The sequence below is a fragment of the Symphodus melops genome, assembly GCF_947650265.1.
Source record: "Symphodus melops genome assembly, chromosome: 11".
Taxonomy (NCBI): domain Eukaryota; kingdom Metazoa; phylum Chordata; class Actinopteri; order Labriformes; family Labridae; genus Symphodus; species Symphodus melops.
In genome coordinates, this window is record NC_136701.1 from 18,560,653 (window position 1) to 18,588,647 (window position 27,995).

General features: G+C 43.1%; 1 protein-coding gene across 11 annotated transcripts; it reads left to right on the plus strand.

The window, feature by feature from the left end:
- The first annotated feature begins 158 nt into the window (after positions 1-158).
- synj1 (synaptojanin 1) lies at positions 159-27,800 on the plus strand. Of its 11 annotated transcripts, XM_079356670.1 has the most exons (34): positions 159-266; positions 1,145-1,302; positions 1,439-1,525; positions 1,942-2,209; positions 2,421-2,646; positions 3,895-3,978; positions 6,778-6,839; positions 8,520-8,616; positions 9,106-9,281; positions 9,368-9,449; positions 9,534-9,686; positions 11,414-11,579; positions 11,980-12,003; positions 12,491-12,682; positions 12,883-12,967; positions 13,222-13,362; positions 13,463-13,655; positions 13,736-13,894; positions 13,994-14,150; positions 14,334-14,460; positions 14,549-14,761; positions 14,860-14,938; positions 15,079-15,244; positions 15,379-15,561; positions 16,304-16,432; positions 16,761-16,799; positions 17,408-17,455; positions 19,072-19,119; positions 21,469-21,510; positions 21,988-22,040; positions 22,163-22,352; positions 22,473-22,702; positions 23,014-23,037; positions 24,082-24,218. In XM_079356670.1, the coding sequence occupies exons 2-33, from the start codon at positions 1,179-1,181 to the stop codon at positions 23,032-23,034; spliced, it is 4,044 nt and encodes a 1,347-aa protein (XP_079212796.1). In that variant the 5' UTR covers positions 159-266; positions 1,145-1,178; the 3' UTR covers positions 23,035-23,037; positions 24,082-24,218. The 11 variants fall into 11 exon arrangements, with proteins under 11 accessions (XP_079212796.1, XP_079212794.1, XP_079212797.1 ...); XM_079356668.1 differs by lacking the exon at positions 23,014-23,037 and having other exon boundaries at positions 24,082-27,800; XM_079356671.1 differs by lacking the exon at positions 23,014-23,037 and having other exon boundaries at positions 11,423-11,579; positions 24,082-27,800.
- Positions 27,801-27,995: the final 195 nt, after the last annotated feature.

The following is a 27,995-nucleotide window of genomic DNA, read 5'->3' on the forward strand; positions in this document are numbered from 1 at the left end:
TTTGTGACAATTTTCGAGAATCATTTTTAACTAACAGGCCTATAAAAAAAGACAATCTCTGAAGCCTTTTGAGTTGTATTAACCTGTCAGGGAAGTTTAATTTATCAAGCTTGTTTATCTATGTGTATTAATTTTACAAACCATTTCACAGTGTATTACGGTAACGTGAGGGAGGCGGGCTCTGCTGCGGGATGTACCATTTGGTCAACACACACCGGGAAGGATTTTGTTGTGACAGCGGAGTAACAACCCGGCGGGGGGATACGGTAAGACGAAATCCACAGGGCTTTCTCTGTGGTATTTAAATCCCCCATTGAAACGCAATTTATATAAGAAATTAAGTATTAAATTGACATAACGTGGCGCAGTCTGTTTAAGTAAATGTCAGTTAGTGATCCCGGACGTGCAGGTAGTACCACCATCAAAACACCGTCCGCTAGCGACTCATAGCTCTCCCTGTGATTAATTCAGCTAACATAGCTAACCTTACCCGCTAGCTCTAGATTATGTGAAGGGCAGCACGATGTTTTCGCTCCAACATGCTTGCCTCTCTTGTTTGCTTTTTACATTAAACATCGTACAAAACCTAACTAGCGTAGAAAACGCAGGTGCTAGCTCGTCCTGCTGCAGTTGCATGATAAAGTCGTGACTGTCCGTGTCAGGATGATATTTGAGTCTCCTGGCCTATCGTAAATGCTTGCAGTGTTGCTGCTGCTGCTCATAATCTATAACCTGTAACAATGAGTTTGATAAAATATACTTTGCTTTAATGTTTATGAGTGTCCTTCATTGTTGAGGTTATGTTATGTTATTGAGCAATGATAGTTTTGTCATCAGCTTGAATAGCGCAATTTGTCATGTTATTACACAATAATGTGGTCTAATCCTACAGAAATGGAAAAACCTGCAGTCTGACTGGTTATAAGTTATTTACTCTTTGCTAAGTCTTATCTTTTGTTTCAGTCTCATTGTCGTTTATAAAAACTGTAATCCCTTCACATTTTGAACCAGACTTCCTCTAATAGCAAGTGTTGTATGCTTATGCTTATCTAAAGCCAGAGCATCATCACGCCTTGTTAGTAGCCTTCACATTTAAAATGTTTTCATAAAGATCTGCTGTCATTAAGTGTGTTTTGCTTTACAGGTTGTAACTTAGGTTTTTTCATCTTGGCTGTACGATGGCCTTCAGCAAGGGATATCGCATCTACCACAAGCTGGACCCACCTCCCTACAGTGTCATAGTGGAGACTAGGACCAGAGAAGAATGTCTCATGTTTGAGTCGGGGGCAGTTGCCGTTCTCTGTAAGGCATCCTCTTGTTTGTTTTCACTCTTGCAAGACATCGTTTTAATACTCGTCCCAAATGAGGACGTGTCGTAGGAATAGGGCCATGAGAGACAAAGAACTGAAATTCTGATGCATTATTTTTCTATCTGTAGCTGCAGCAGAGAAGGAGGCCATTAAAAACACATACACCAGGATTGTGGATGCATATGGAATCCTAGGCGTCCTCCGCCTTAACCTGGGTAAGCAGCTCCAAACATCCTCTCTCATCGTTGCTGACGGAAGTTTCCTGAATCCATATTCTGATCTCAGGTTCTGGTGCAACTGTCATCTACCTCTGGTTTGTGAATTCCTGTTGCTGCTTGCTTATAAGCTGCTTTTTTTCTGTCCTTCACATGACCTTGAAGGCTCTTGTTATCACAACAAGGAAAAATCTGTATCAACAATTAAAGCTTAGTGTTAGTGATGTCTGAGATTTGACTGGCTGGAGATTTCCTTTAAGACAGTTGCACCAATGTGTAATTATCATTTTGTGTCCATGCTCATTATGCACGTTATTTATTTTTTTGGTTTTTAAACCAGTGCTACCGATCTACCTTGGATGGTTTTATTCTTATTTCTCTTTTCTTTTTCACCATACGCCCCCTCATTTCTGCAGGCGACTCCATGCTCCACAGTCTGGTGGTTGTGACAGGATGCAGCTCCGTGGGAAAGGTGCAGGATTCGGAGGTTTTCCGAGTGACACAGACAGACTTTATATCACTTAAGAATGACCCAGGAGATGAGGACAAAATTTCCGAGGTCCGAAAGGTTCTGAACTCAGGACACTTCTACTTTGCCTGGTCTGCCACCGGAGTCAGCATGGACTTGAGTCTTAACGCACATCGCAGGATCCTAGAAGACACCACAGATAACCGCTTCTTCTGGTAAAATAATGGAGTGATTCACTGTTATAAGGAGAATAGTGTGGATCTCTGAACTAGTAAAAATGAACTCAGTACATGTTCTGCAATCTGCTCATCCTTGTGATGAAATAGTCTCTTCTGATTGTGGGATATGGGGGCTGTGTGATTTGCAACCCAAGGTGTGAAAATTCTCTGTTCACACTGATTTCTTTGTGTCTTAATAAACCAATAGGAACCAATCTCTGCATCTGCACCTCAAGCACTACGGCGTAAACTGCGACGATTGGCTGTTGAGGCTGATGTGCGGTGGTGTTGAGGTCAGGACCATCTACGCCGGACACAAACAGGCCAAAGCATGCATCTTCTCCCGACTCAGCTCAGAGCGAGCCGGCACGCGATTCAACGTCAGAGGAACAAACGATGACGGGCAGGTGGCCAATTTTGTGGAGACTGAACAGGTGAGTCCTATTTTTTTATTATTTTATTTATTTTCCCTGATAGAATTACATCTGTTTCTAATGCGCTATGTTCATGGCAATGCTGGTGCCCAGTAGCTGTCAGAGCAGGGCAGATAGTACATAAACCAGCAGGCAGTGACACACAGAACCTCAGACACACCGTTTTTGTTTTGTCATTTGTCTTTCTTGGTTCATATAACAAATTAAAAGACAGTTGAACATGAGCTGGGAGTGCAGGTTGTAATCTTTGGATTAGTCCATTTCTATGTAAACTGGAGCCGGTTTGCAAAGAAATGACGGAACGAGTGCTTCCATGTCGCTATGGAAATGTCTTCCCCTCAGGGCTTGATTTGTTTCTTTTTCCAGTAACATCTATCAGTGAGCACATTGTCTAAAGAGTGAATTGACCTTGGTGTTTACACTCTATTTAAACACTGGTTATCCATTGACTGTTCAAGAGCAAATCTGGAACAGCATTGTGAAAGAAGACGCTATTGTTTTAGCCTTTTTTTTTTTTCTGACACTATTGAATGAAAATGCTAATTATTGTCAGTGCTGAGAAAACGGAACATTTAAAGGGAAATCGAGGAGGAGGACAATGATGATTGTGATGATGATGAACATATACCAGCACAAGAGTTGATTGGTCAAGCCGAAGTCTGAAGCTTTTTCAACCCTTTAAGTGTTTCACTTTTATTGGCCAGTCAGCACAGTGTGAAAAGGTAAATGTGAGTTTGATTGTGCAGGGTGACCTTTTACGTTTCCTGTTGGTGAAAGGACTCGTTTCGAGTTTTCCCTTTTCATAGTTCCTGTTTCACTTCACTAACTGCTCCGGGCTCAGCAGAATACATCGAACAAGTACCACAATTGATGCTGAAACATAATGCCCTGCAGGGTGTTTGTCTTGGATTATATTGGATTGTCAGGTGGTCTTGTTATATTGGCCATACAAATAACCATACATGGTATAACAGTAACTGTAACACTGGTGAATAAATTTGGTCTTGGAAAATACAACATCAGCATATATCACACACAATTCCTCTTTTTCATCTCCTCCTGCCAAAGCGGCCACAGACACATACTTGTATTGTTCCCAACAATAAAGTGAAGTCATTTCACTCACTTCTTTATTTGGTCATTGAGGACTTACAGTTGTGTGATTTTTTTTCCCCCCCCCGTCCTTTGTTTAAATGAGTTTATCACATCGCTGATGAACTTCACCAAATTCCCCTCTTCTTCTTCCAGGTTATTTTCCTGGATGACAAAGTCTCGTCGTTCATTCAGATCCGTGGGTCCATCCCTCTCTTCTGGGAACAGCCGGGCATTCAGGTAACGGGAAAACAAATCTTTCCTCTACGGCCAGCTTTTTCATCATGAAGATGAGGTTTTCACATATTAGGCCACGTACTATAAAAAAAAAAATCGTAAAGCCGCCTTCATGTTGGTGTCGAAGTCTTGAACAGTTTGTAAATGTTCCAGTTAGAAGACGAGGCTCAGTCTGGTCTCGTGCACGCTCTGAGTGTAAACAGTGATCTCAGACAAAGCCTGTGTGGAGTTCAGGACAAAATGTATTTGAACTTGTCAGTTGGACCTGTTGAGACAAAGACAGGAGTGGTAAGTCTCCTCGTCATTACACTCAATATATCTGTTCTAGTTTTAACCCGTTTTGTCCATGCTGTGTTCAGAAAAAGTCCATTAAGGGCGTTTTGTTGCAACTGAATGAGAATCGGCACCGTAATGGTCTGGATGAAAACCCCCACCTGGTATAACTTTCACTTTTATCGGCTCTTTCTGGTGCTGGCGCTTCCATACTTCAGTTGACGGTTTCTCTGTGCGATGTCAGAGACCAGGGATGAGAACCAATCACAGTCCGGATCTTTATCAAGATCCCAAACATTACCCCCTCTTTTTTTTTTTTTTTTTTTTTTTTGGACATGAAAATGAGGGGGCAGGATCACCATTGAGAACATCAACATAAACCACATCCTTTGGCTTTCTGCCCCGCCCTCGTCCTGACATTGCACAGACTACATCAGGCGTTGGGGGAGGTCAGTGATAGATGCAGTGGTTGGTAAAGGGCATTTTTCTGTTTTCCTCAGCTCCCAGACATCTTTGGTCAGGTGAGAGCCTGGTCTGAAAGCAACCCCCGACCACTACTCTCAGCTAAATCCTAATTATTCCCCTACACCTGGATAGGTTTTAATTCAGAATATGGCTATTAAATTTCCTCGAAGGCCGATAAAAAGCCAAGACGGTGTTAGGCAACCGTTCGGTGCACAAGGTCTATGGTTTGGTCAAAAGATAGGGAAGTGGATTCTGGGTTGTTTTCAGATGGAACTGTAGTCCTTCTGCTTTTAGAGCCTTGTGTTAGCTTTTAGTCCCCTCTACCGAACATGGCTTTGAAAGGCTTACTCTCTCCTCCCCATTCTCTCTGATTCATTCCCTGAGCAGGATGGATAGTCTCAGTTTAATCCGGCGGGAGAGTTGTTGATCTCTCCACTGTTAGTTTACATTAGACGTAATATTCTATTCTAATTGCCATACTTGTAGTGTAGAATAATGAAACCCTGCTGGAAAAGAAGTGAAAAGATGTCAGCAGGGGCGGCTGACTCTTAGTCTTCTAGCTTGTTGCGTGGAAGGTACCTTAAATGACATGAATCTCAACTCAACTCAACTTTATTTATAAAGCACTTTGAACAGCCACAGCCGGGACAAAGTGCTGTACATACATGAGAAAAAAGAGCATGAAACATAAAACATAGGTAAAACAATAACAGGGTTAAAACAATAAAAAGAATAAAACAGGAACAGAGTCTCATGCTGGGTTGAAAGCCGAAGAATAAAAATGGGTTTTAAGTTGAGGTTTAAGTGAGGGGTCTTGTCTTATTTGTTTGATGATCATTATTAATCATTTAACTTTAATAGGTTAGTTTAAGAACTGCCTGTGAACAAACGTGTATAACAAGCTAACGCACGATGACACTTTCAAACATGCCTTGAAACTAACCAATCAAATGCTGTAAATAATAACCAGTGTCTAAACGTGATAAGTCAAGTCACAGTCCAGGTGTTGGCTGTTATTTTGTTCAGTTTGTCCAAATGGTAAAAGGGCTTTTGGCCTGAGGTGTACAAGTGCAACCTGAATCCTTTTCAGATGCCATCTCAGGAAGTTATTAAATATGCATAGAGCTGCACAACAGCAGAGAGAGAGAGAGAGAGAGAGGGGGGGGGGGGGGGGACAGAGTGACAACAGCAGCATGGAGCAAAATAGCTCAACCTGCTACTGACAATGACTCAGGAGATCCCAATCAGGTCTGCAGAGCAAGTAGTAGAGGCTGTTTCTATTGACGGCTTTAGAGTTAGATTAAGATGACCTGTGGCATTAATGGAGGGACTATAGAGGAGAAAAAGGGCGCAGAGACTGAATGGTTCAAGCTGTGGTGAATTAGCTTCTCGATGACAAGTTCTCAGAGACAGCCAGAGAGAGATAAGCGATGTGAAAAGCAGGAAAATAAAAATAAAAGCAGGGCTGTGTTCTTGCACAGATGCAGAGAAGCAAGAAACAAGTAAGGGCCTGCAGTGATGAGCGAGTAGATTTCAGTTCAACAGTGACTGTGCGAGCCTCCTGCTAAGCTTGGCAAGGTGTGGCCGTGCCTGCTTTCACTCCTCTCTGCCTTTCTCGGGATCCACTCAAACATTTATGCCTTCAAAATGGAAGCGCATATGAGAATTAGAGAAAACCAAAGGTCACATTGTGAAAGGTCAAATTGAGTTGATATGATGGACAAACGTTTTTCTCAACTGCTCAGTGTCTTTGTCTCCGTATGACCGAATCTCCTCGTGCTGCTCCTGTGTCACCGTCATCCTGCTGTATGTCGTCGTTTGTTTTTGTTTACACTAAAACGTTCTTCTTTCCACTGTTCAAACGTTATCCCAACTCTCTGTCCAAAGTTCTCACGGCCCTGCCAGGTTTTTCTGTACATCTGCATCGCGTTTGTTTGCACAACTTTCCCTTTTTAAAAAAAATAATAAAAAGATTTGATTTGAAGTAAAGATGGAAACTGTTACGAGTGTCTTTTTTCTTTCTTTTTTTCTTTTTTGTCTTTTCTCACTGTGTCCTCTCTGCAGGTTGGCTCCCACCGTGTCAAACTCTCCAGAGGATTTGAGGCAAATGCACCAGCATTCGAAAGGTCATTACATTTTCTATGTAGTGTGAGTGTGTGTGTGTGTGTGTGTGTGTGTGTGTGTGTGTGTGTGTGTGTGTGTGTGTGTGTGTGTGTGTGTGTGTGTGTGTGTGTGTGTGTGTGTGTGTGTGTGTGTGTGTGTGTGTGTGTGTGTGTGTGCGCACACAAAGGTTTTGTTTGCCTATGTACCAGATTCCAGCTACTTTATCCGACCACAAACAGATTACCGCTGAGGAGACACAATAGTACAATGTCTCCTGCAGTTACTTCCCAAGTGCGCTTTGTGAAGAGCTCTGCACACTTCTGGAAGTGAGGATGTTAATTGAAGTGTGTCCTCAGAGGACACATGAGCTGTCCACCTTAATAACCTGTATTTCCTGTATTATCTAGGGACAGCTGTATGGCCTTCTTTGATGGTTGCACATCTCTTTTAATTGAAATGATTTTACAGTTACTTAGATTCATCATAATTACACGTTTATATCAATTAATTGAATCCATGATATATGAAAGTAAACGTGTGTCCTCTGATTTTTCCTTTTGAGTAGACACGTTAGAGATGATGGTCAGAGAGTATCCCTGATTTCAGACACCTAAGCCTGATCAGCCTTGCTCTGTGAGCGTTCATATTATTCATTCACTGCGAGGATACATTGATTAGAAATAGAGATTGAGATTACTAAACGATCTGTCAGGTTCATTTCACATGTTGCTGAAAAGCTATGAAGGCCGTTTGTGTTGTTTTTTTAGTAGAACTCTTCGACTTCAGGGCTGAGCTCAGTCTTCACGTCAGATTTCTTTGACTTATTGTTGTCTTGAACAAGCCGAGACGAGCGCGTCAGCTGCTACACCATTTTAGTTGAATTAGTCATATTTTCACACTTACACTTGGCAACACGTTTCGTCTATCTCAGGATCTGTCCAGATCAGCCTTCACAACATGCAGTCAGTTTTCTTTCGGGGTAATTTGTTTTCACTTGAAATTCCTTTTGATAGTACAGGGAATCTTTTTATAAACACTGACTCCTGCTGGATGATGCTCCTGTTCCATCCATTTTTCTTTTTTTAAAAAAAAGTAATACACCAGTTTGAGCCCGAGGCCTCAGGTTATTGAAGTTCATGGCACTATTCCTAATTCACTCTCCAGTCTCTCCAGCCTTACAAAAACAACCAACCTGAGACACTGTCCTAACCCATTTAGACCTGATTTAACACTTGCATGTATTTACTGTAGCTTTAAGACCGGATGAGATGCTGGCGTGCTTCTTCCTTTAAACAACAGATTGTTGCTATTTACTGTTTTTGGTAAATGTTGGAATTGGAAGTTTTTTCTGTAAACCCCTCAGGTTTTGGGAGGCTGTTTTTGAACAGTACGTTGGTTTTAGAGGTTGTTTTATTGAGGCAGCCTCAGGCCCAAAAGGGTTAATGAGTACACACTGCAATCAACCAGTATCTTTAATGCACTGCACTCTTTCAGCTATTTCAGTGAAAGAATGAATGAAAATATAAATAAGCTATGAAACAAATAAATGTATATCTCTTAGAATCTCTCTGTGTGCTGTGAGCTTAGCAGTGTTTGAGATGTGATCTGATGACATGTAGATGTAATTATGCTGTTATTAGTTACTGGTTCAGTCATTTTTCAACTTCACTATGCTTACTGTATATTGTTGACGTGTTCTCCAGACACTTCACTGCGCTGCGGAGGTTGTACGGTAAACAGGTGATCATCAATCTGCTCGGGAGCAAGGAGGGCGAGCACATGCTCAGCAAAGCATTCCAGGTGAGATAAATATTCTCTGTGTTTGTCACATTTATCAGCTGCTCTCGACACAGACTTAGTCCAGAACTCACAGGCAGAAGGTCATGAGTGTCAACATGTCCACACTGCTCTTATTCTTTTTGCAACACACACACACACACACACACACACACACACACATCTGTTTGGCAAAACTTTAATGACCAAATGTTTTATTTAATTTTTTTTATTTTATTTGTTTATTTGAGCAGTTGAAGTTCTGCTCAAAAGGAGTCGGCCGAAGTAAAAGCTTATGAGCACCCACCCCCGAATGTAAAAGGAAACAAATGTGTTTATATCTTAAGTTTACCAACCTGAGACATGACGTGCATTTTCACCGATCACATTCAAAAGTTTCCGTGAACACAAGCCTTCGGTTTTGATTTACTGACTGCATCAAGGCTGCATGAATCGTTTGGGCATTCAGTTGAAATTTTGGGCGTCTTCTTCCTCTCTCTGTGTCACTATCAGAGTCACCTGAAGGCGTCTGAGCATGCTTCATATGTGAAAATGGTGAACTTCGACTATCACCAGAATGTGAAGGGAGGCAAGGCCGACAAACTCCACAGCGTCCTCAAACCTTACCTCAGCAAGTTCATAGAGGAGTGCGGCTTCTTCTACTACTCGGGAGAGACCGGCATCTCAAGGTGAGAAACAAATGCAAACGTGCATGTAGTTTTCTGACGTGGCATTTGTTCTTGTTCCTTCTGAGCATTGTGACGTGTCTCTGTAGGACTCAGGGTGGGACCATTCGGACAAACTGTCTGGACTGTCTGGACAGAACCAACAGTGTTCAGGCCTTTTTCGCTCTTGAGGTAGGAGGCTGTGAAAGCTGTGGTTCACTCTTTGTGAGGGATTGTGCTTTTGATCTAACCCCCCCCTGGTCCTCACTATAATAGATGCTGCCCAAACAGCTGGAGGAAATGGGTCTGACTGAGAAACCCCAGCTGGTGGCCAGGTTCCAGGAGGTTTTTAGGACCATGTGGTCTGCCAACGGAGACTCGGTCAGCAAAATCTACGCAGGCACTGGGGCCCTGGATGGCAAAGCTAAGGTACACAGAATGGGAAAAAAAACATGCACTCTTATAGTTTGACAAGAGAGGATATCCTCTGATGCCTTAGATGTTTTGCATTTCATGTTCTTTAGTATTGTTAGTTAAACTACCAGGTCTTGTTATCCATAATTTTGAGTTTCCAACAATTTTTAATACTTGCCAGGGATATTAAATTGTGTATCATAGCATCTGATTAACTATCATTTCTAACTGAGAAAAAAAGTGGGTCTCGAAGGGTTGTTTATGAAGCAAAATGGAAATCAATGTTGAATCGTTGTTTCTAAATGTGTGAAGGTTGAAATGGACAATTCTGAGAAACGCTTTAAGCAGACAAAGATTTTCAATAGCTTACACAATAAGCACACTTCACAATAGCTTCCATCGACACCTCAGATCAGGTCAGTGTCAGAGCGTGACCTGAGAAACACATTTGATTTCACATAAAGGAAGTTGAAAAACCAAACAGGAGTGGCATGCCACATTGCTGAGGGACGATGATAGTGGTGTGTTTTGCATTATGCGTGCAGTGACAGAGTTGATCCCCTCTGTTTGTAGGGTTGTGTGTGTGCTTCTGTTTCTTAACTCTTGTGTGCTGTTTCTCTCTGCTGTCCTCCGGACCTCTCTCTCTCTCTCTGTGGTAAGTGAACGAGCCTCTCGATGTCGTGTTTGAGCGGTGGGACCTTCTGGTGCATTTTTTTTTATTTCAGTGTCCGTGGGTTAAAATGATGTTAATGTTGATGGAGGACGGGTTGGGTTACACCTCTTGACACTTAAAGAATTCTACTCGAGGTATCTCTGTGATTAATTCTCTCTTGACCTGGCAACTTTTGGAGGCTTCACAGAGATCTTTACTGATCTACTTCAATTAAAGGGGACATATTATACAATTTTTTCCACCTTTTCAAATGGTCCCCTGTGCTCTAAATGAAACATCTGTGCTGTGCTTTGGTCAAAATATAACATGAACTAAGCAACACAGGAGATTTGTGACCCTGTGGAAACCAGCTCTCTCGAAACGCTCCGTTTTGGTGTGCGTCTCTTTAAATGCAGTGAGCCCCCCTGAGTTTTCCCGGTAGGCCTCACTCCTCTGTAGTGAGAATAAAAATGGCTGACCTGCGCTAAAGTTTTGCTCTAGGCTGGAGGGGGAGCCAATACGTGCATATACCAGGGGAGGGAATTTTCTTACCAGAATCCCACTTGTGATGTCACAAACTGAGAAATTTTGAATCTGAGCACTTTTCTGTGTGGTAAGACGGGTAGGTAAGGTAGACCACAAACAAAACTGGATGGATTAATTTCAATTTTTGTTTGTCGATAGACACTCAGGTTATCCAAATGTGGAAAAAAAAAAGTGGATTTTTCATAATATCTCCCCTTTAAGTAAAAGAGACACTCAGGAAAAATTGACATTGTCCTTGATTGTTGAGAGCTCATTCTTACTGCAGTTTCCTTTCTAATGTTGGCAACAATGTGTGATTGGATAAACCTGAAGGAATCCATCCAAATTTTCACTTCTTCAAATTATGCAGCAAAAATTGTTCACCTTGTGAAGCAGTTTTGATCCTTCCTGAACTGCTGAATAAAGTGTCATCGTATATATCTTCCTGATATGTTCCTCCTGTTCTTCTCTTCCCTGCATGGAGTTTGATGTGAAAGCCTTTTAACCACATACAAGTATAGCTAAGTTATTCTCTTCATTTAACTGTCTGTGTTCGTGCGTTTAGGCGGGAAAGCTTAAAGACGGAGCCCGTTCAGTGACGAGGACAATCCAGAACAACTTCTTTGACAGCTCTAAGCAGGAGGCTATCGACATCCTGAGGCTGGGCTCCACACTCAACAGTGACCTGGCAGACAAAGCTCGGGCCTTGCTCACCACTTCCAGTCTTTACGGTAATTCTTTGAACCGTGTGTAGTATGAGAAATGAATTATTAAGCGAACTCTTGAGCTCATTTCTAAAATTCCTGAATGAATAGCGTCACAAATGCAAGAATGTGCTCTGTCTCACATGTCACATCTCATATATTCCCGTAATAGTAGTCCTCGCTTGGGATTGTTTGAATGTTTTGACAAGTTTAAACCAGCTTCAGTTGGAGCCAGAAGCCAATCAAACCAACAGCTCGGTTTGTCCTCTGCTCTGTGTCAAGAGGGAAGTGTAATCTGTGTGTGTCAGCTCGCTGTCCTCATAAGATTAATGCTGCCCTAATGCTCTGCTGGCATTATCTGTCAAAGCACTGGTTAACCCGCCCTTCTCTTTCTCTCTCTCTCTGCTGCCCTTGCTCACAATCTTAGTCACTGAGCCGGTCTTACAATCAGGTATAGTAACTGACAGACCGCCCCCTAGTGGATGGAAATCGTCACCACATAGTTGTCCTCTCATTTGTGTTTGCTCGTTGTTGTTCATTCATTTATAATCCAATGCTGGTGGTGGTTTAAGCCTCCGCCTGTTGCATCTCGTCAGGCTTTTGCTAAAGTCATTAAAAAGCAAGTGGATGGAGAATTTTATAATGAAATTTGACATCAACCGTGCTGGTAATTAACAAACATCAATAAACCATTACCATAGTTGATTATTTGAATGGTATCTGTGTTTTCGTCTCAGTTCTGCTCTTTTTACTTTCTCCCACGACCCATGTTTTAAAAACGTTTGTTTTTGTCTCCCTCTGTTGTATTTGAATGTTTCCCATTTGTTCTGACGGTTTTGATTCGCCTTCATTCCTATAGAAACACACAAACACACCCACACACACACACGCATTCTTAACCATTTCATGCTCTACTCACACCGTTCTCCCCTCCACAGCCTCCCCAAGAGTATTGCTGGGAATGTGTCAGAACTACGAAAAGTACACGAAGCCCAAGCAGATCCGGGTGTGCGTCGGCACCTGGAATGTCAACGGGGGTAAACAGTTTCGCAGCATTGCTTTCCGCAACCAGACACTTAACGACTGGTTGTTGGACGCTCCAAAGAAAGCGGGTCATCCTGAGTTCCAGGGTACGTTCGTTCATCCTCATTCCTCAGCATACGTCTGCGTGTCACAGGGGCACAAGTTACTTTAAACACCTAAAACAGACATCAGGGAATTCTTTTTTTTTTTTTTTTTTTTTTTTTAATCAAACCATTATATCAATAAAATACTACTATAATGTGAACTTTTTTTAAATGTTTATATGTGAATATTTTCCTCTCTACAGACAGTAAAGCCAACCCCATAGATATCTTTGCCATTGGTTTTGAGGAAATGGTTGAACTGAACGCTGGAAACATTGTCAGTGCCAGGTACGTGTGTGTGCAACATCTCTGCCTGATATAACAAACCTGGCTCTGTCATCCACATGATTGATTTCTGAGTAGATTTGTTCCCAATTTGCTCTCAAGGTAATGATCATTACCATCTGCTGCTTAAGCCTGATTGGACAAGAATATTCTGACTTGCCCTACAGTAGCTTGAAATCTTGTTGCCGGATGTTTTGAGAAAGGACTAAAAGGCTTGTTTCTCCTCACTTTGACTCTTCTTTCTGTTTCGGTCTCAGCACTACAAACCAGAAACTTTGGGCAGCTGAGCTGCAGAAAAACATATCCCGGGATCACAAGTACGTCCTGCTGGCCTCAGAGCAGCTGGTGGGCGTGTGTCTGTTTGTTTTCATCCGCCCGCAGCACGCTCCCTTCATCAGGTATGAACCATACATGGTGGATATGCTGAGCTGATCTAAATACCACACGTTTCACGGGCATGGTATCAAATGTAATCTTGGTGTTGAATTTGTTTTCTAGGGATGTAGCTGTGGATACTGTAAAGACTGGAATGGGCGGGGCTACAGGTAACAAAGGAGGTGTTGCCATCCGCCTGCTGTTCCACACCACCAGCATCTGCTTCGTCTGCTCCCACTTTGCTGCCGGACAGTCACAGGTGAAGGAGAGGAACGACGACTACAACGAGATCACACGCAGGCTCACCTTCCCCATGGTAAGAACCGGCGTAACTACGTCAACTTGAGATTTTTTGCACAAAACAAAGCACAACCTTATCGTTCTTGACCACGCCAGGGTCGTCTGCTATACTCCCATGACTACGTCTTCTGGTGCGGAGACTTCAACTACCGAATCAGCCTCCCCAACGAGGAAGTCAAAGAGCTGATCAGACAGCAGAATTGGGAGGCTTTGACAGCAGGGGACCAGTTATTTGACCAGAAGAACGCTGGTTTGGTATGAATACAGCACGGCTGCATGTGTACTGCACTTATCACTTTGACTTCCTCTAAACGGGAAACAACAAGCTGTAACTTGCGCTAAAATGCTTCCCAGGTTTTCAGAGGTTTCATCGAGGGGAAGTTAGATTTTGCCCCCACCTACAAGTACGACCTCTTCTCTGAGGATTATGACACCAGTGAGAAATGCCGCACGCCAGCCTGGACTGACCGCATACTGTGGAAGAGGAGGAAGTGGAACTTTGACAAAACTGGTAATATGGGAAGCCCCTTACCCGCTTTAATAACCGTGTTCCCTCAGTGTCAGACCTTCATTAGGAAAAAGGGAACACGTGCAGAATTTATTTTTAACATTTGCCTGCCTGCTGAGCAAGAGGAGCGGATTCTTTATCGTGATATCCGTGTTACATCTGTTTTTTTGGGGGGGGTTTTTGCAGCTGAAGAAATGAATGTAGTCGGGGCAGCTTCTACATCTGGAGAGAAAGAGGACAATCCTGACAATCCTTGGAGCCCCGGGACTCTGAAGTACTATGGCAGGGCTGAGCTCAAGACCTCAGACCACAGGTGAATAACAATAGTCATAGTACTTGTAACATATTCCTCCTTACTTAAAGATCATCCTCATGGAGCTCTTTTGTTTTTTTTCCCGTAGGCCTGTGGTATCAATAATAGACGTGGACATCCTGGAGGTGGACCCAGAAGCTCGGCACCAGGTCTACAAAGATGTCATCGCCCTGCAGGGACCTCCAGACGGCACCATCCTCGTGTCGCTCTGCTCCTCCGGCCCTGACGACTACTTTGACGACCCCCTCATAGACGAGCTGCTGGACAAGTTCGCTCAGTTTGGAGAGGTCATCCTCATCAGGTGAGTTTAAAAAAAAAACCAACAACAACAAAAAAACAGATATGAATGACTCCTCAGACTTCAAGACTGTGTTTTAAAAATGTCCTTTTTGTATGCAGGTTTGTTGAGGAGAAAATGTGGGTGACTTTCCTGGAAGGTTACTCTGCTCTTGCTGCTCTTTCTCTCAGCGCTTCCACTGTAAGTTCAGAACTTTATTTTAATAACATATTTCATACTGATGCAGACATAAAAAAAATACTCTTTCAGGTTTTTTTTTTGTCATTAGTTTTTATACCTAATAACTAACTAATTTCTGCTTATCTCTTGTGACACTGTAGGTGCTTGGCAAGATGATTGACATCCGCCTGAAGAGTCCAGGTTGGATCAAGAGTCTCGAGGAGGAGATGAGCGTGGAGAGAATTTGTGGAAGCATCCCCACCTCAGCCAGCTCTACCCTGCTTGCAGAGGACACTGACATGGGGGATGATGATTATGATATGGAAGGTAGTTGGGGAAGAATCATGAAATCAAACCAATCTCAAAGTTTGATGATTTTACTGAACCATTTGTCCGATTTGCTTTAGTGGTGAGACACTTTGACAGGTAGTTAACTCCTGTCTTCTTGTCTCCTGTACAAGGCGATGTGGACGATGAGGTGGAGGAGATTCTTCCCCAGCACCTGCAGCCTGGTGCAGGATCTGGCCCTGGATCTTCCCCTCTCCCCTCCCCCCGCAGCAGTCCCTGTTCCTCCCCCACCCACGGCGAACCCACAGCTCCCAGCAGGCCGAGTCGCTCCGCACAACCTCTGAGACCGTCACAAGGTAATTACAGCGCGTGTAGCAGGACTCAACACCTGGAATCAAGTTACTAGAGTACCAGCCAATCACCTGCTCAGACTGCAGCCTGCCTGCTGAGATGTAAACTGCAATTGTGTTCTGTTTTGTAATGACTCCAAGCAGATTGTAGTCCAGCCTTACAGAGGAGAGAGATTTCAGGTAAAATATCAAATGTGTGTTGATTTAGCGGATGTTTGGTGTTAGAAAGCGTGTGGTGTGTCTAACAGTAAACCACTTGTTTCCTTTAGAAAAAAAATTATAATAATCTTGGAGTGACATGTTTGCAGTGTTGTCTTTATCGTTTCTCTGATCAGTTCTTCACACTGTGTTCAAAAAAGATAAAATGGCAGTTGTTGAGAGTTTTTTTTTTTTTTTTTTAGACTGCCAAGAAGCAGGGCACATGACTCCTTTTATATTTGACCAGTGTGTTCAATTGTCCATAATGTCAATTTGGATCACAGAAAATTGGCCTAATTACAAAAAAATGGACTGTATAATAAGAGTGAAATGCTACAAAAGTAGCTCATAGATAGATAGATAGATACTTTATTGATCCCGATGGAAATTCAAGGTTTTTTTTGTTTGTTTGTTTGTTTTTTAGATCATAAACTCGTATTTATTTACCTGCCTGTGTTGCTTATTTACCAGGGTTTTTTTTGTTTGGTTTTGTTTGGTTTTGGGTTTTTTTATGGGCTGAATTAAAATGTTTTTTTTTCTTTCCTTTCAGGGCCTCCTGTTGATTTTCAGCCTGGTGCTCCCACATCTCTGAACCTGGAGCCCAAACGGCCTCCTCCCCCTCGTCCCAACGCTCCACCAGCCAGACCAGCGCCCCCTCAACGCCCACCACCACCATCAGGTAAAGTATCAACTTTTTGGATTAATATTCACATGGGAGGTGTGTGTGTGTGTGTGTGTGTGTGTGTGTGTGTGTGTGTGTGTGTGTGTGTGTGTGTGTGTGTGTGTGTGTGTGTGTGTGTGTGTGTGTGTGTGTGTGTGTGTGTGTGTGTGTGTGTGTGTGTGTGTGTGTGTGTGTGTGTGTGTGTGTGTGTGTGTGTGTGTGTGTGTGTGTGTGTGTGTATAGATGTAGATGTAGACAGATATATAGAGAGAGGTAAATAGGAGATACTTCAGGCAGATGTTTAACATTCTCACCTTTATCCCACTTCTTCGCCTCCTTTCTGAAGGCGGCATGAGCCCTCTGCCAGTTAGAAGGGCCTCTGGAGGTAAAGTCATCACTGTACAACTGTGTGCTTTCATTGCTCAAGCATTTCTTATCTACCCATAAGAGAATGACATTGCAGTAGTGCTGACTCAGTAGGTTGTCATCAGCTCCTATACTCAGCTAAGCAATCGCCATAATAAGGGCAATTATTTAGTACGATGACACGCTGAAGAGTCCCGGCTTGTGCCAGAACATCCTTTATAGACTTTCAGCCTTTGTGTTGGGAGAGAGCTTCCCCCTGTGTTTGCTGAGTCATGCTTGGTTTTAGATTAACAGCTCTTAGATTAGGTTTGGGTTGTAGATAAGATGTTCAAAATAATATAAAATCTTGTGATTTAGCCTCCTGTTGAGTCTATGTGTGTATATCTGTAGCGATAATAGAGCTTATCTACTAATCATTTAAAAAATAGTCCTCTTTTGTGGTCAATCTGTGAGTTTGTTGCTTATTTGAATTTGTCAGGAGTTGCTGTTTCATCATAACGTAAAGATAATGTAAAAAATTATAATAATTTTGCATCCTACCATGCAGCTAATCTTTTTGATTTTAGACTTTTCTCCTGCTTTTGTTCATCCTTTAAAAAAACCACTGTTTCCCTCCTTTGACTTAAGATTGTGCGAAATGTCCCAGCCCTCTGCTGGGTAGGAGAGGCAGTGAAGGTAAATGTGGCTTTGTCTTTAAATGTCATCAGACGATCCCTGTAGTCTGAAACAGCCAGCCATCAATGTTATTGATGCTTTATGACAATGATGTGTCACAGTCGACCGACTCTGCATCATTGTGTCCTGTCGTAGTCTTGTTGGTGTGGGGAGGAGAGATGTGTTTTTCTAGCCTGGTGGGAAAATGTCTCTCACTTATTTATGGGAAATAATCAGGGGTTAAAGAATGAAAGAGAGCTGTAAGGTGAGAGGGACCATGTGCATTCTCATTGTTTATTTATCACTGAAGGTAAATTCAGAGAGATTTGTCCTTCCCCGTCGAGTATCTTAATGACCGTTAGATTGTTTGTGTAAAACAACAATTATTACAAAGTAAATGGCGAATGGACTTGAGCTTGTTTTGTGCTTTTCTAGTCTTCTGACGACTTAAAGCTGGAGTCAGTAGCTTTGTGAGTTGCAGCTTGTAAACACAACATGCTAACTGGGCCCCTCCTCCTGGACTCACCCGCCACAAACACTCACTCACTGCAGGAAGTAGTGTGTATGTTTACTGCTCACTTTATTTCCTCTTCATTGCCTCACGCCTGTCATATTCAAATCTGAATCCCGTCCAATCGCTGACTTGTATCCACTCCTAAACTCATCTGTGTGCTGTCATTGGCTGGGGGAAACGAACAAGATTAAAACGCACCCCCTGTCAACCAAATACAAACCAGAACATCCAAATCCAGGCAGAGGATCAGGACTCTGCAGACACAGTCACCACCACACATATATGGAGGTCTATAAGAGATGATTGAGCCACTTCATATTTGTATAAGTCTATATTTTATTTAGTCAGAAAAAGCTACTGACTCTTCCTTTAATGGGCTTTTACACCGCAGGTCACACCGACCCATTCTCACACTGATGGCTGTGTAAAGTGTCCATCAGTCTGAACTAATCTCCTAACTGCCATGAACCTCCATTTAGATCAGTACTGAGCATGTGCAACTGAAATCAAAGATAGGAATGAAGTAAGATGGCTCACTCGCAAACTTTGCTTGTACATGCTGTGGATGCTGCTCAATTATTTGTTCATATATTTGAAATTGTATGCTGGTTGGGGACAATTGGAGTTTGACTTGACTTTGGCCCTTGTGCTTTCACATTAAATAGCCCCGTGTTATGATAACTGTAATATCTGGGGCACTTTGACAAACCCTTTGGTTGAGACTCAAAAACAATTATCTTCAAGTCAGTTCGGCTCCACTAATCCTGTGATCAGTGGTGAAGTTGTTCACTTGCAGGTAGTGATTTAGCGTCTTGTCGCTCCCCTTAGGTGTGATGTTGGTTGATGTTAAAGTGTGTAGAGATAATGGAGCTCCTCTAGCAATCATTTTATAAATACTGCTCTTTTGTAGAGTACTGTTAAAGGGGCATTAAGTGTCCTCAACATTGTTGCTCATTTGAGTGTATCTGTTGCAGGAGTTGATGTTTGGTCATTATGTCAAGTTCATTTTTTTCCTATCATGCAGCTTATGGTCTTTTTTTTTTTTTTTTTTTTTTACTTTTCTCCTGCTTTTGTTCATCCTTAAAAAAAAAAAAACCCCACTGTTTCCCTCCTTTGACTTAAGACTGTAGGAAATGTCCCAGCCCTCTGCTGGGTAGGAGAGGCAGTGAAGGTAAATGTGGCTTTGTCTTTAAATGTCATCAGACGATCCCTGTAGTCTGAAACAGCCAGCCATCAATGTTATTGATGCTTTATGACAATGATGTGTCCCAGTCGACCGACTCTGCATCATTGTGTCCTGTCGTAGTCTTGTTGGTGTGGGGAGGAGAGATGTGTTTTTCTAGCCTGTTGGGAAAATGTCTCTACCATGAACCTCCCTTCAGATCAGTACTGAGCATGTGCAACTGAAATCAAAGATAGGAATGAAGTAAGATGGCTCACTTGGAAGCTACATCTGTACACACTGTGTATGCTGGTTGGGGCAATCTGGAGTTTGATTTGACTTTGGCCCTTGTGCTGTCAAATGAACAGCCCTGTGTCATGATAACTGTAATATTTGGTGCAAAACACTATGACAAACCCTTTGGTTGGGATTTAAAGGGGCTATATGTAACTCTTAAAAATACTGCGTTTGTAGTGACACCACATGGCCGTCAGGCGAACTGCCCAATGATTTATGTATCGCTACAGATTACATATATATGTAACTTTTTACATGTATAAACCGTTGTGGTTTTTTTATCACCCATTAATAAGCAAACATTTAACTGATGTGAAAAAAGTAGATCACTGTCTATCTGTGTTGCCTTTATGCAATTTTTCCCAGGTCCGATTTTCTGCCAAATTTCCAGGAAGTGTCATTTTATTTGCGTTCTCAGCGTCCTCCTCGCTCCTCTCCGCTTACCGAAATCAACAGTACAAACTCATCACACACTCCCGACCTTCACCTGCACAGCCAGAGGCCGCCTTCCACACACTTCTATCAGTCCTAGGAGCTCTCACAGGCGGACACACTCAGCACACACTCCTGCTCTCAGGCGGTGTCTGCCGAGACTGTCGCTTGTAGGATGGAGAGTGAGACACACACGTACGACCACTTAACTTCTCTGGAAACATTATGCCGCTAAATATCCAGTGTTTGTGGGCCGATGTTAATGCTCGTTTGTGTACGTATGAGCACGGAGCTCAGGAGGGAGAGTGAGCGACAGTTTACTGGTGCAGTTCGCCTGACAGCCATTCGGTATCGTTATGAAAGCAGTATTTTTAAAAGTTACATATAAGTCACATATAAGTCAGTTCGGCTGCACTAATCCTGTGTTCAGTGGTGAAGTTGTTCACTTGCAGGTAGTGATTTAGCGTCTTGTCGCTCCCCTTAGGTGTGATTTTGGTTGATGTTAAAGTGTGTAGAGATAATGAACCTCCTCTAGCAATCATTTTATAAATACTGCTCTTTTGTAGAGTACTGTTAAAGGGGCATTAAGTGTCCTCAACATTGTTGCTCATTTGAATTTGTCTGTCGCAGGAGTTGATGTTTGGTCATTATGTCAAGTTTTTTTTTCAATTTGTGCATCCTACCATACAGTTTACGGTCTTGTTTTTTTTTCTTTTTTTACTTTTCCCTTTGATCCTTAAAAAACCACTGTTTCCCTCCTTTGACTTAAGACTATAGGAAATGTCCCAGCCCTCTGCTGGGTAGGAGAGGCAGTGAAGGTAAATGTGGCTTTGTCTTTAAACGTCATCAGACGATCCCTGTAGTCTGAAACAGCCAGCCATCAATGTTATTGATGCTTTATGACAATGATGTGTCACAGTCGACCGACTCTGCATCATTGTGTCCTGTCGTAGTCTTGTTGGTGTGGGGAGGAGAGATGTGTTTTTCTAGCCTGTTGGGAAAATGTCTCTCACTTATTTATGGGAAATAATCAGGGGTTAAAGAATGAAAGAGAGCTGTAAGGTGAGAGGGACCATGTGCATTCTCATTGTTTATTTATCACTGAAGGTAAATTCAGAGAGATTTGTCCTTCCCCATTGATCTAATCTACTACTGCCATAAACCTCCATACAGATCAGTACTGAGCATGTGCAACTGTAATCAAAGATAGGAATGAAGTAAGCTGGCTCACTCGCAAGCTTTGCTTGTACATGCTGTGGATGCTGGTTGAGGACAATTGGAGGTTGATTTGACTTTGGCCCTTGTGCTTTCACCTTAATAGCCCCGTGTTATGATAACTGTAATATTTGGGACACTTTGACAAACCCTTTGGTTGAGACTCAAAATTGTCTTCAAGTCAGCTCGGATGCACTCATCCCGTATGACTAGTGGTGAAATTGTTCACCTGCAGGTCGATATTCAGACTCCTAGCATCTCAGGCTTCGCTGCTGCTGCTGCATCATTACCACCATATGCTCCTCCCAGGGATTCTTGTAAAGCTTAGAGTCACTGGGAACAGCTGCTTACTGTTAAAAGTATTTCACTTTGTGTGTAACGGTAATGTGGTTTGGTTTCCTTTGTGCTGCAAAGGACCAAAAAGCCCTGCTCTTCCTCGGCCAGATGCTGCTGCAGGTGAGTGCCACAAATACAAAGTAACTGCAGTTATCACGGATGAAGACAAAATATTTTTGGTCCCCCCCCTCCCCCCCCCCCCAGTTTATTGTACCAGGGTGTTAGAGAGGGCTCTGTGTATGTATGGTTAGCTGAACCTTCTGTCACAGTACAGCGTGTGTGTGTGTGTGTGTGTGTGTGTGTTGTCAGCAGGTCGGACTTGTGTTTGGTGATTGTGCAGTAAACATGCAGTGTGTGGTGGGATCGTGTTCACAGGCTCTGAGAGGCCTTTAGCCAGAGAATAGTGAGAGGAAGGTGTGTGCTCACACGCTGCCTCCAGACCTCCTGCAGCCGCACAGTGACGGAGTCATCTTTGTGATTATGAGTTTAAGCACTGGGTGTTTGTCCTGTCAGAGGTTAGGGTGGGCTTACAGTTCTTGAATGAGTTGCTACTTGATTGTTCGTTGTAGTAATGTGTCTGGTTTGTGTCTCTTTCAGGTCGAGGCCAGGCAACGGTAGGGGCTCCTGGTCCGGGGGGTATATCCAGACCGGTACGTTTTTAACACCTATTTTTCATATTTATTTGTTTTTTGATATATTTTTTTTTAATTTAATGCAATTTGTTCATCTCTCTCTCTCTCTCTCTCGTCTTTATCTGCGTTATTTTGTTTAGAACATTCCTCCTCGAGCTGGGGTTATCAGCATTCCCCCTCAGTCTCGCCCATCACCTCCCTCCCACCCTGGAGCACCAAGACCCATCCCAGAGGTGCATCCCGGGGCCCCTCGGCCCATCCCAGACACCCACCCAGGAGCCCCACGACCTGTGCCGGGTGCACAGGGCAAACCTCCTGACCTGCCTCAAGGTACAGAAGAGTTGTTGTTTGTTTTTTTCCCCCACAGAGGGCAACGTTCTTTATTTTTCACTCTGGAATGTCATCAGTATATTCCAGTGACTTTAAGGCTTGATTCATGTCCTCACTCAGGTCCTCCACCCTCAGGACCACCCCCTACAGAGCCCCCTGCAGCCAGACCCCAGGTTCCATCATCCATGCATCCCAATCTCCCAGCTCCACTCCAGCCACAGCAAGGCGCTGCTGCTCCTCCTGCTGGCCCTCCACAGGGTCTCTCCTCCCCTAAACCACCACCCCGCTCCCGCTCCTCCCACGCTCTGCCACCTGACGCTGCCAAGCCTGAGACAACCCCAGCTGCACAGGTTGGTGCCAACGATCTTTTCAATTAATTTTTCGGGGGGGGGGGGGGGGAATTTCAGCTGCAGCACAAAGAACACTAACACAGTCATCTATTGAGTGATGTTTCTCCTGGCATGGAATTCAGTCTCGTACTAGAAAGTATTGCTCCTGCTCTGATTATTGGACGAGATATGTAACGCTAAATCATGACAGATGTAGAAGGCGAGGTCTGCAACTCTTTCTGATCCTTTTTCTCTCACTTCTGATGAGCTGAGTCACCTGTGTCACTCTTCCTGCCTTTGTCTCTCTGACTCATTTGTCTTTCTCTCACAAGCCGGAGAAGCCCACAGGGTGAAAGGTACTTGATATTAAACCCCCCCTTCTTTTTTTTGTCTCATCCTCCATAGCACAACAGTCCTGTGGTCTGATTACATCTGTCATACGTCACACCCAGTAACCCTCTCCTCCCTCCCTCTCCTCATTTTGTGCTTGATTTTCTGTCCTTTTTACCTCTCCTCTTCTGTTACTTTAATCTGGATGTTTGTAGTCAACTCCAAGGCCGTGCATTGTTGTGTGTTAGACTCACGAAACAGAGCATCGTTTGTGTTGTTTTCAACCCATCGTGTCATGAACAAAAGGAGAGAACATATCGATGTGATTTTTGTTCGCCGTTTTCCTCTCAGTCGTCCTTTCATATCTGCTCACTGTGTTTCAGGTCGCCGAGAGTGAACACATATGCAACGACATCTTCTCATGTTTAATTTGCTTGTGTTCCTTCATTTGTATTAGTTTAGTGATCGTCAGAACACACGTCACTTCTCGGACAAGAAACACAGCACATGTTTCAAATTGTTTTCTTTTGAGATTAAAGATACGCTGTGGAGTCTCTAAACCAAGAGAGCCATTATGGATCTGAATGTAAAAGGAAAAAAAAAAAAAGTGCAGTCCATGATAGTTCTAACACATCCAATAACACAGCTGTCCCAACACATCCAGACAGTCACATACTGTATCTTTCCATTGATGTAGTAAATTAGATGATAGATAGACATTTATGTCAAAGACAGAGCGTGTTCATCAAATCAAAGTGAGCCTTTATGATTCTTATATTCTCGTGAATGACGGTGAGTCGTCGTTCTTCTCAGAGAGGTTTTCTAAAAAGTCCAAATTCAACTCTGGAAGTTCTTTAAAAGGCAGAAAAAAGTTTACTCTTTGTTTATGAAACGCTGACTGACAATATTGAACCGTTAACACAGGAGCTCCAAAGTGTATCTTTAACGTTATAATAAAATATCATAATTCATTAAAGACTTTACAGTAAAAATAGTGCATGGGTCATGTGGACACAGTGGGTTTTTTTTCACATTTAATGGGATTTCTTTTTCTGATATTTCCTCCTTAGACTAACGGACTGAATGGAATACAGAGAGAAGCACAATGGAACGCTGACCCATTTGACATACTTGCACCTGACTTCCTCTCCTCCTCCACCTCCACCTCCACCTCATCGTCCTCCTGGCACAACACACAGTCCCTGACCAGAGGCTCCTCCATGCATACTCCTCCCTCCATTCCTGCCTCCAAGTTGTCCTCCAGCACTCTCCCTTCATCCTTCTCCCTCCAGGCGTCGGCACTGTCAGACCTGCAGGCGCTCGAGTCATCCTCCTCCTCCTCACTCTCCACCCCGTCGCCATTCGCCTCCTCTCTGCTCCCGCCCCCTCCAATCCCGTCCCGTAGCCGCTCGCAGGAGATGCTCCGCGCCTCCCCTTGCGCTTTCCTGACCGACCCGCTTCCTGCCAGACCCAGTAGTACCAACCCCTTCACAGGTCCTCTGGCGCAGCAGCAACAGCGGTCGCTCACACCAGATTTTAGCTTCCAAGGTCCCTCCCCGATGCAAAACCTTCAGAGGACTATGTCTTCTTTCACTCAGCCACTCGTCCCAACACAAGCTCCTGCCGCTGCACCACCCAACTCCCATCTCCAAAGAACCATGTCCCTCTTTGGACCATCATCCACTCTGAATCCCACACCTGCTCCTCTTCTGCTCCCCCTCACCCTTGACCCGTCTCCTGCCCCCACCTTACCTCTGGCACCGCCCTCCTCCCTTCCGCCTGCCCTCGCACCTCGTCGCCAGCCGCCTGCCCCAGCAGGGAAACCAACAAAGCAGTGGGTCACGTTCGACGACGATTCAGATTTCACAACAGCCAAAACACCACAGGCCCCAATTTTCCCGCCGAGGTCTCAGACTCTGCCTCCCTGCTCTGCGTTTGACTCGGAGCCCGACTGGTTGTCCTCGACCCCTCCTGTTTACCAAACCCTCCCTCCTCCTATCCCGACGAGAACTGCGACCACTAACCCAAAGCCCCCAGACGGTTCCATCGACGACTGCTTCTTCCCCAGGGAGTCCACAGAAAGATAAGATTAGTCAGTAAATAAAAGGGCATATCCAGATATGTATAGATCTATGATAAATGTGTATATGTTTATGTGTATGTACTAAAGAGACAGTATTTAGGAAGTATAGACCAATCCCCATCCTGAATCACAGCAAAGGGTTTATAAGTGTGTTCCCATCGTGCCACACAGGCGTTTGTCGTGCCCTGATGTTACATTTATTTTGATATGACATCCATCTGATTCTAATTTATGTCAGCAAACGCGTCTGTGTGCGTCCACAGTATATATAGTTCAATACAAGTACATGTAAAAGCACAAATCATGTGCGATGACCACTTGTGCAATATCAAGACCTGTCTGTTTGGCCGTGCAGCGTTCAGCGTTGACCTGATGCACCGCCGATCATATCCACGACGCTGAGCGATCTGTAAATCAGAGCCAGATTGTCAGAGCGAAGGGGAACGCTCTGCTTTCTCTCAGCTTCTTAACTTTAAATGTAGTACGAGTCTACACACTGCAGGATTTTACATTTAAGACGGAAGTCTTTGCTTTGTTTTTTTTTTGCAAAGATTTAGTTCCTGTTCTTTTGTGCAGATTTAAGAGTCATATTCTGTCATTGCTTTTATCATGAATGTACTTTTTGTGTTGCGCTGGCTTTTGGCATTGATTTGTTGCTCACACAACGACAGTGTGAGCAAGAAAACAGCAGACATCAGTAAAGGCAATCAAACCGTTCACCGCTGCATGTCTGACGCTCTATAATATCAAGTCATATCCTTGAAACCAGGATTTTTTTCGTCTTTTTTTTTGTTCTCGCTACCCAGTCATCATTTTACTCCTGGGATTTCAACATTTGCTGCATATATTTTGTAGCTCTATATCGAAACCTATACGTAGTGGTTATGTACAATTGTAGGTTTTCAGTATGAAAATCACTCGCTTAATGTGTGCGTGATTGTGATGACTGTATCAGTGGTTTGCAGCGTGTAATGATATGCACTGAGATGCTGTTCGGGCTCATTCGGCTGTATCCTTGTGATGGCACAGCAACAAAATCAGCATCTTGCAGACTGAACAGACGAGAGGACTTGACCATTTCACTTCTGTACTGTTTTCATCCAAAGCATTTATCCATCCTAAGGTTGTAAATTCAGAGAAGATGGTTTATGTGTGTGTGTGTATACTTCTGTTACTTTCAAGTAGGGTCAGTAATAATCATGTCAGAAAAGACATGTCATATATTGAATAATGAAAGGGCACTTTTTTTTTATTTTAAATGTTCATGCAAAAGTTATTCTTTCATTTCCAGGGAGATTCACTCTAAATAATCTGTTGTTGATACTGTGCTGAGAAGTAACGTGTCGTGTTTGAGGTGTATATCGCCTGTCGTGGTGTTTGTGTTTGGATGTGAGTGTGTGTACAGAGTTTGGAGTGAAATACCAGACTTTTTTTCCCCCTACCGAGAAGTCTTTTCTTTTAAGTCGCACAGTGTATTTGCTTACAGGTTCTCACTTAACAGCCGCTGTATTCACTTAGTCATGACTGTAACTGTGTATTTCTGCTCTCTGCAAAAAAGGCCGCAGAGCTGCAGCACTATATGCGAACAATGTGACAACACAAGACAAGCTCTCTTTTCTCCAAAGCACCTGCACCTGAGTGAGATTTTTCTCTGTAGCAGCACCATAAGATGTTTCACTACTTTGAATATAGAGACTCAACTACACTCTGTGTTTGAACCAAATGCACCACCAGACATACATTTCCAAGCCAAGTGTTTGTTGTTTCCTTCCCAGGCGCAGTTCAGCTCACATTCCAGATGGTGGTGTGACTTTGAGTGTTGGGTGTTAAACTCTTCTCAGTCTTCACAGGCTCACTTGTTTTATCGATCCTATATCGGTTTTCTCCAGCTGAGAGGAATAGTTACTGAACCCTGATGATTCCATGACCTTTAATGAGGTGTGTGTGTGAGTGTGTGTGTGTGGTGGCATGTGTTAGTATTTCACATTCAACCCTACACTGCTGTGTTGAGTTTAACTGGTCAGGGGTCATATTGACGAGCAATAGTTTTGCTAAATGAGACCATTGAGACTCCAATCCTCCCTAACATGACACATGCAAGCTGTTGTAGTCCAATATGAAGATTTCCCCTCCAGTGCTTCAGAAATGATGTGATTGGCTGAAATTTCTTAAAAGGATTTTGAAGGAGAATAAAACATTTAACCCCGAAAAAAAAGACTAGCTAATGCTTCAGCGCTTTGTTAACCACAACGCAATACATATTGTAAGACATTTAAAAAGTAGTGTCATTCACTGCACTGAAAGCAGTAGCTATCTATGTAAGCAAGTGTATCGGGTGGCCTCTGCTTACATGTCGATGTCATCTGTTCAATGCATTTAGTGTGTTATCCAAATGTGTGCAGTAGATAACTGGTTCTGCATTAACAGTAGGTGACTAGCCAGCGCTTCGTGTCATGCTCAATTAAACATTTTATAGGAAAACAAAATGCTCCTTTTGTGAGGTCAGTGTCCCTTTTTATGGTTATAATCCATAGTAAATAAGAGTCTGTGTTGTTGAACATATTGTATGTATTAAAGAAAACATGAAGCTGCGATTCATGTTAATATCCAACGTTCCATATTTGAAGTGCACAGCAGATTGCACATTTATGTATGAAGCAGTTTATGTTGTATGTATGCAAAAATAAATGTACGTTTACCTCAGTGTTTATTTGTGTCTTCTTAACCGTACACTTTACACCAATTCACTTAAGGTCCTGGATTTTAAGAAATCATAAAATATCCTGAAAAAGCTATTTACTTAATGTTTTTATACACTTTGAGCCATGATATGGGTTAGAATTAGTAACTAACCAAAATTATCTAGTGAAATATTCTCGATTAATATTTTAGCATCAATAT

What these genes read in the sequence shown, in the direction of transcription:
- synj1 (XM_079356668.1), top strand. Translation starts at nt 1,179, where the DNA reads ATGGCCTTCAGCAAGGGATATCGCATCTACCACAAGCTGGACCCACCT. An exon ending in GGGAACAGCCGGGCATTCAG is followed by an intron (nt 3,979 to 6,777) that starts GTAACGGGAAAA and finishes TCCTCTCTGCAG; the next exon opens with GTTGGCTCCCACCGTGTCAA. An exon ending in ACGCCCACCACCACCATCAG is followed by an intron (nt 16,433 to 16,760) that starts GTAAAGTATCAA and finishes TCCTTTCTGAAG; the next exon opens with GCGGCATGAGCCCTCTGCCA.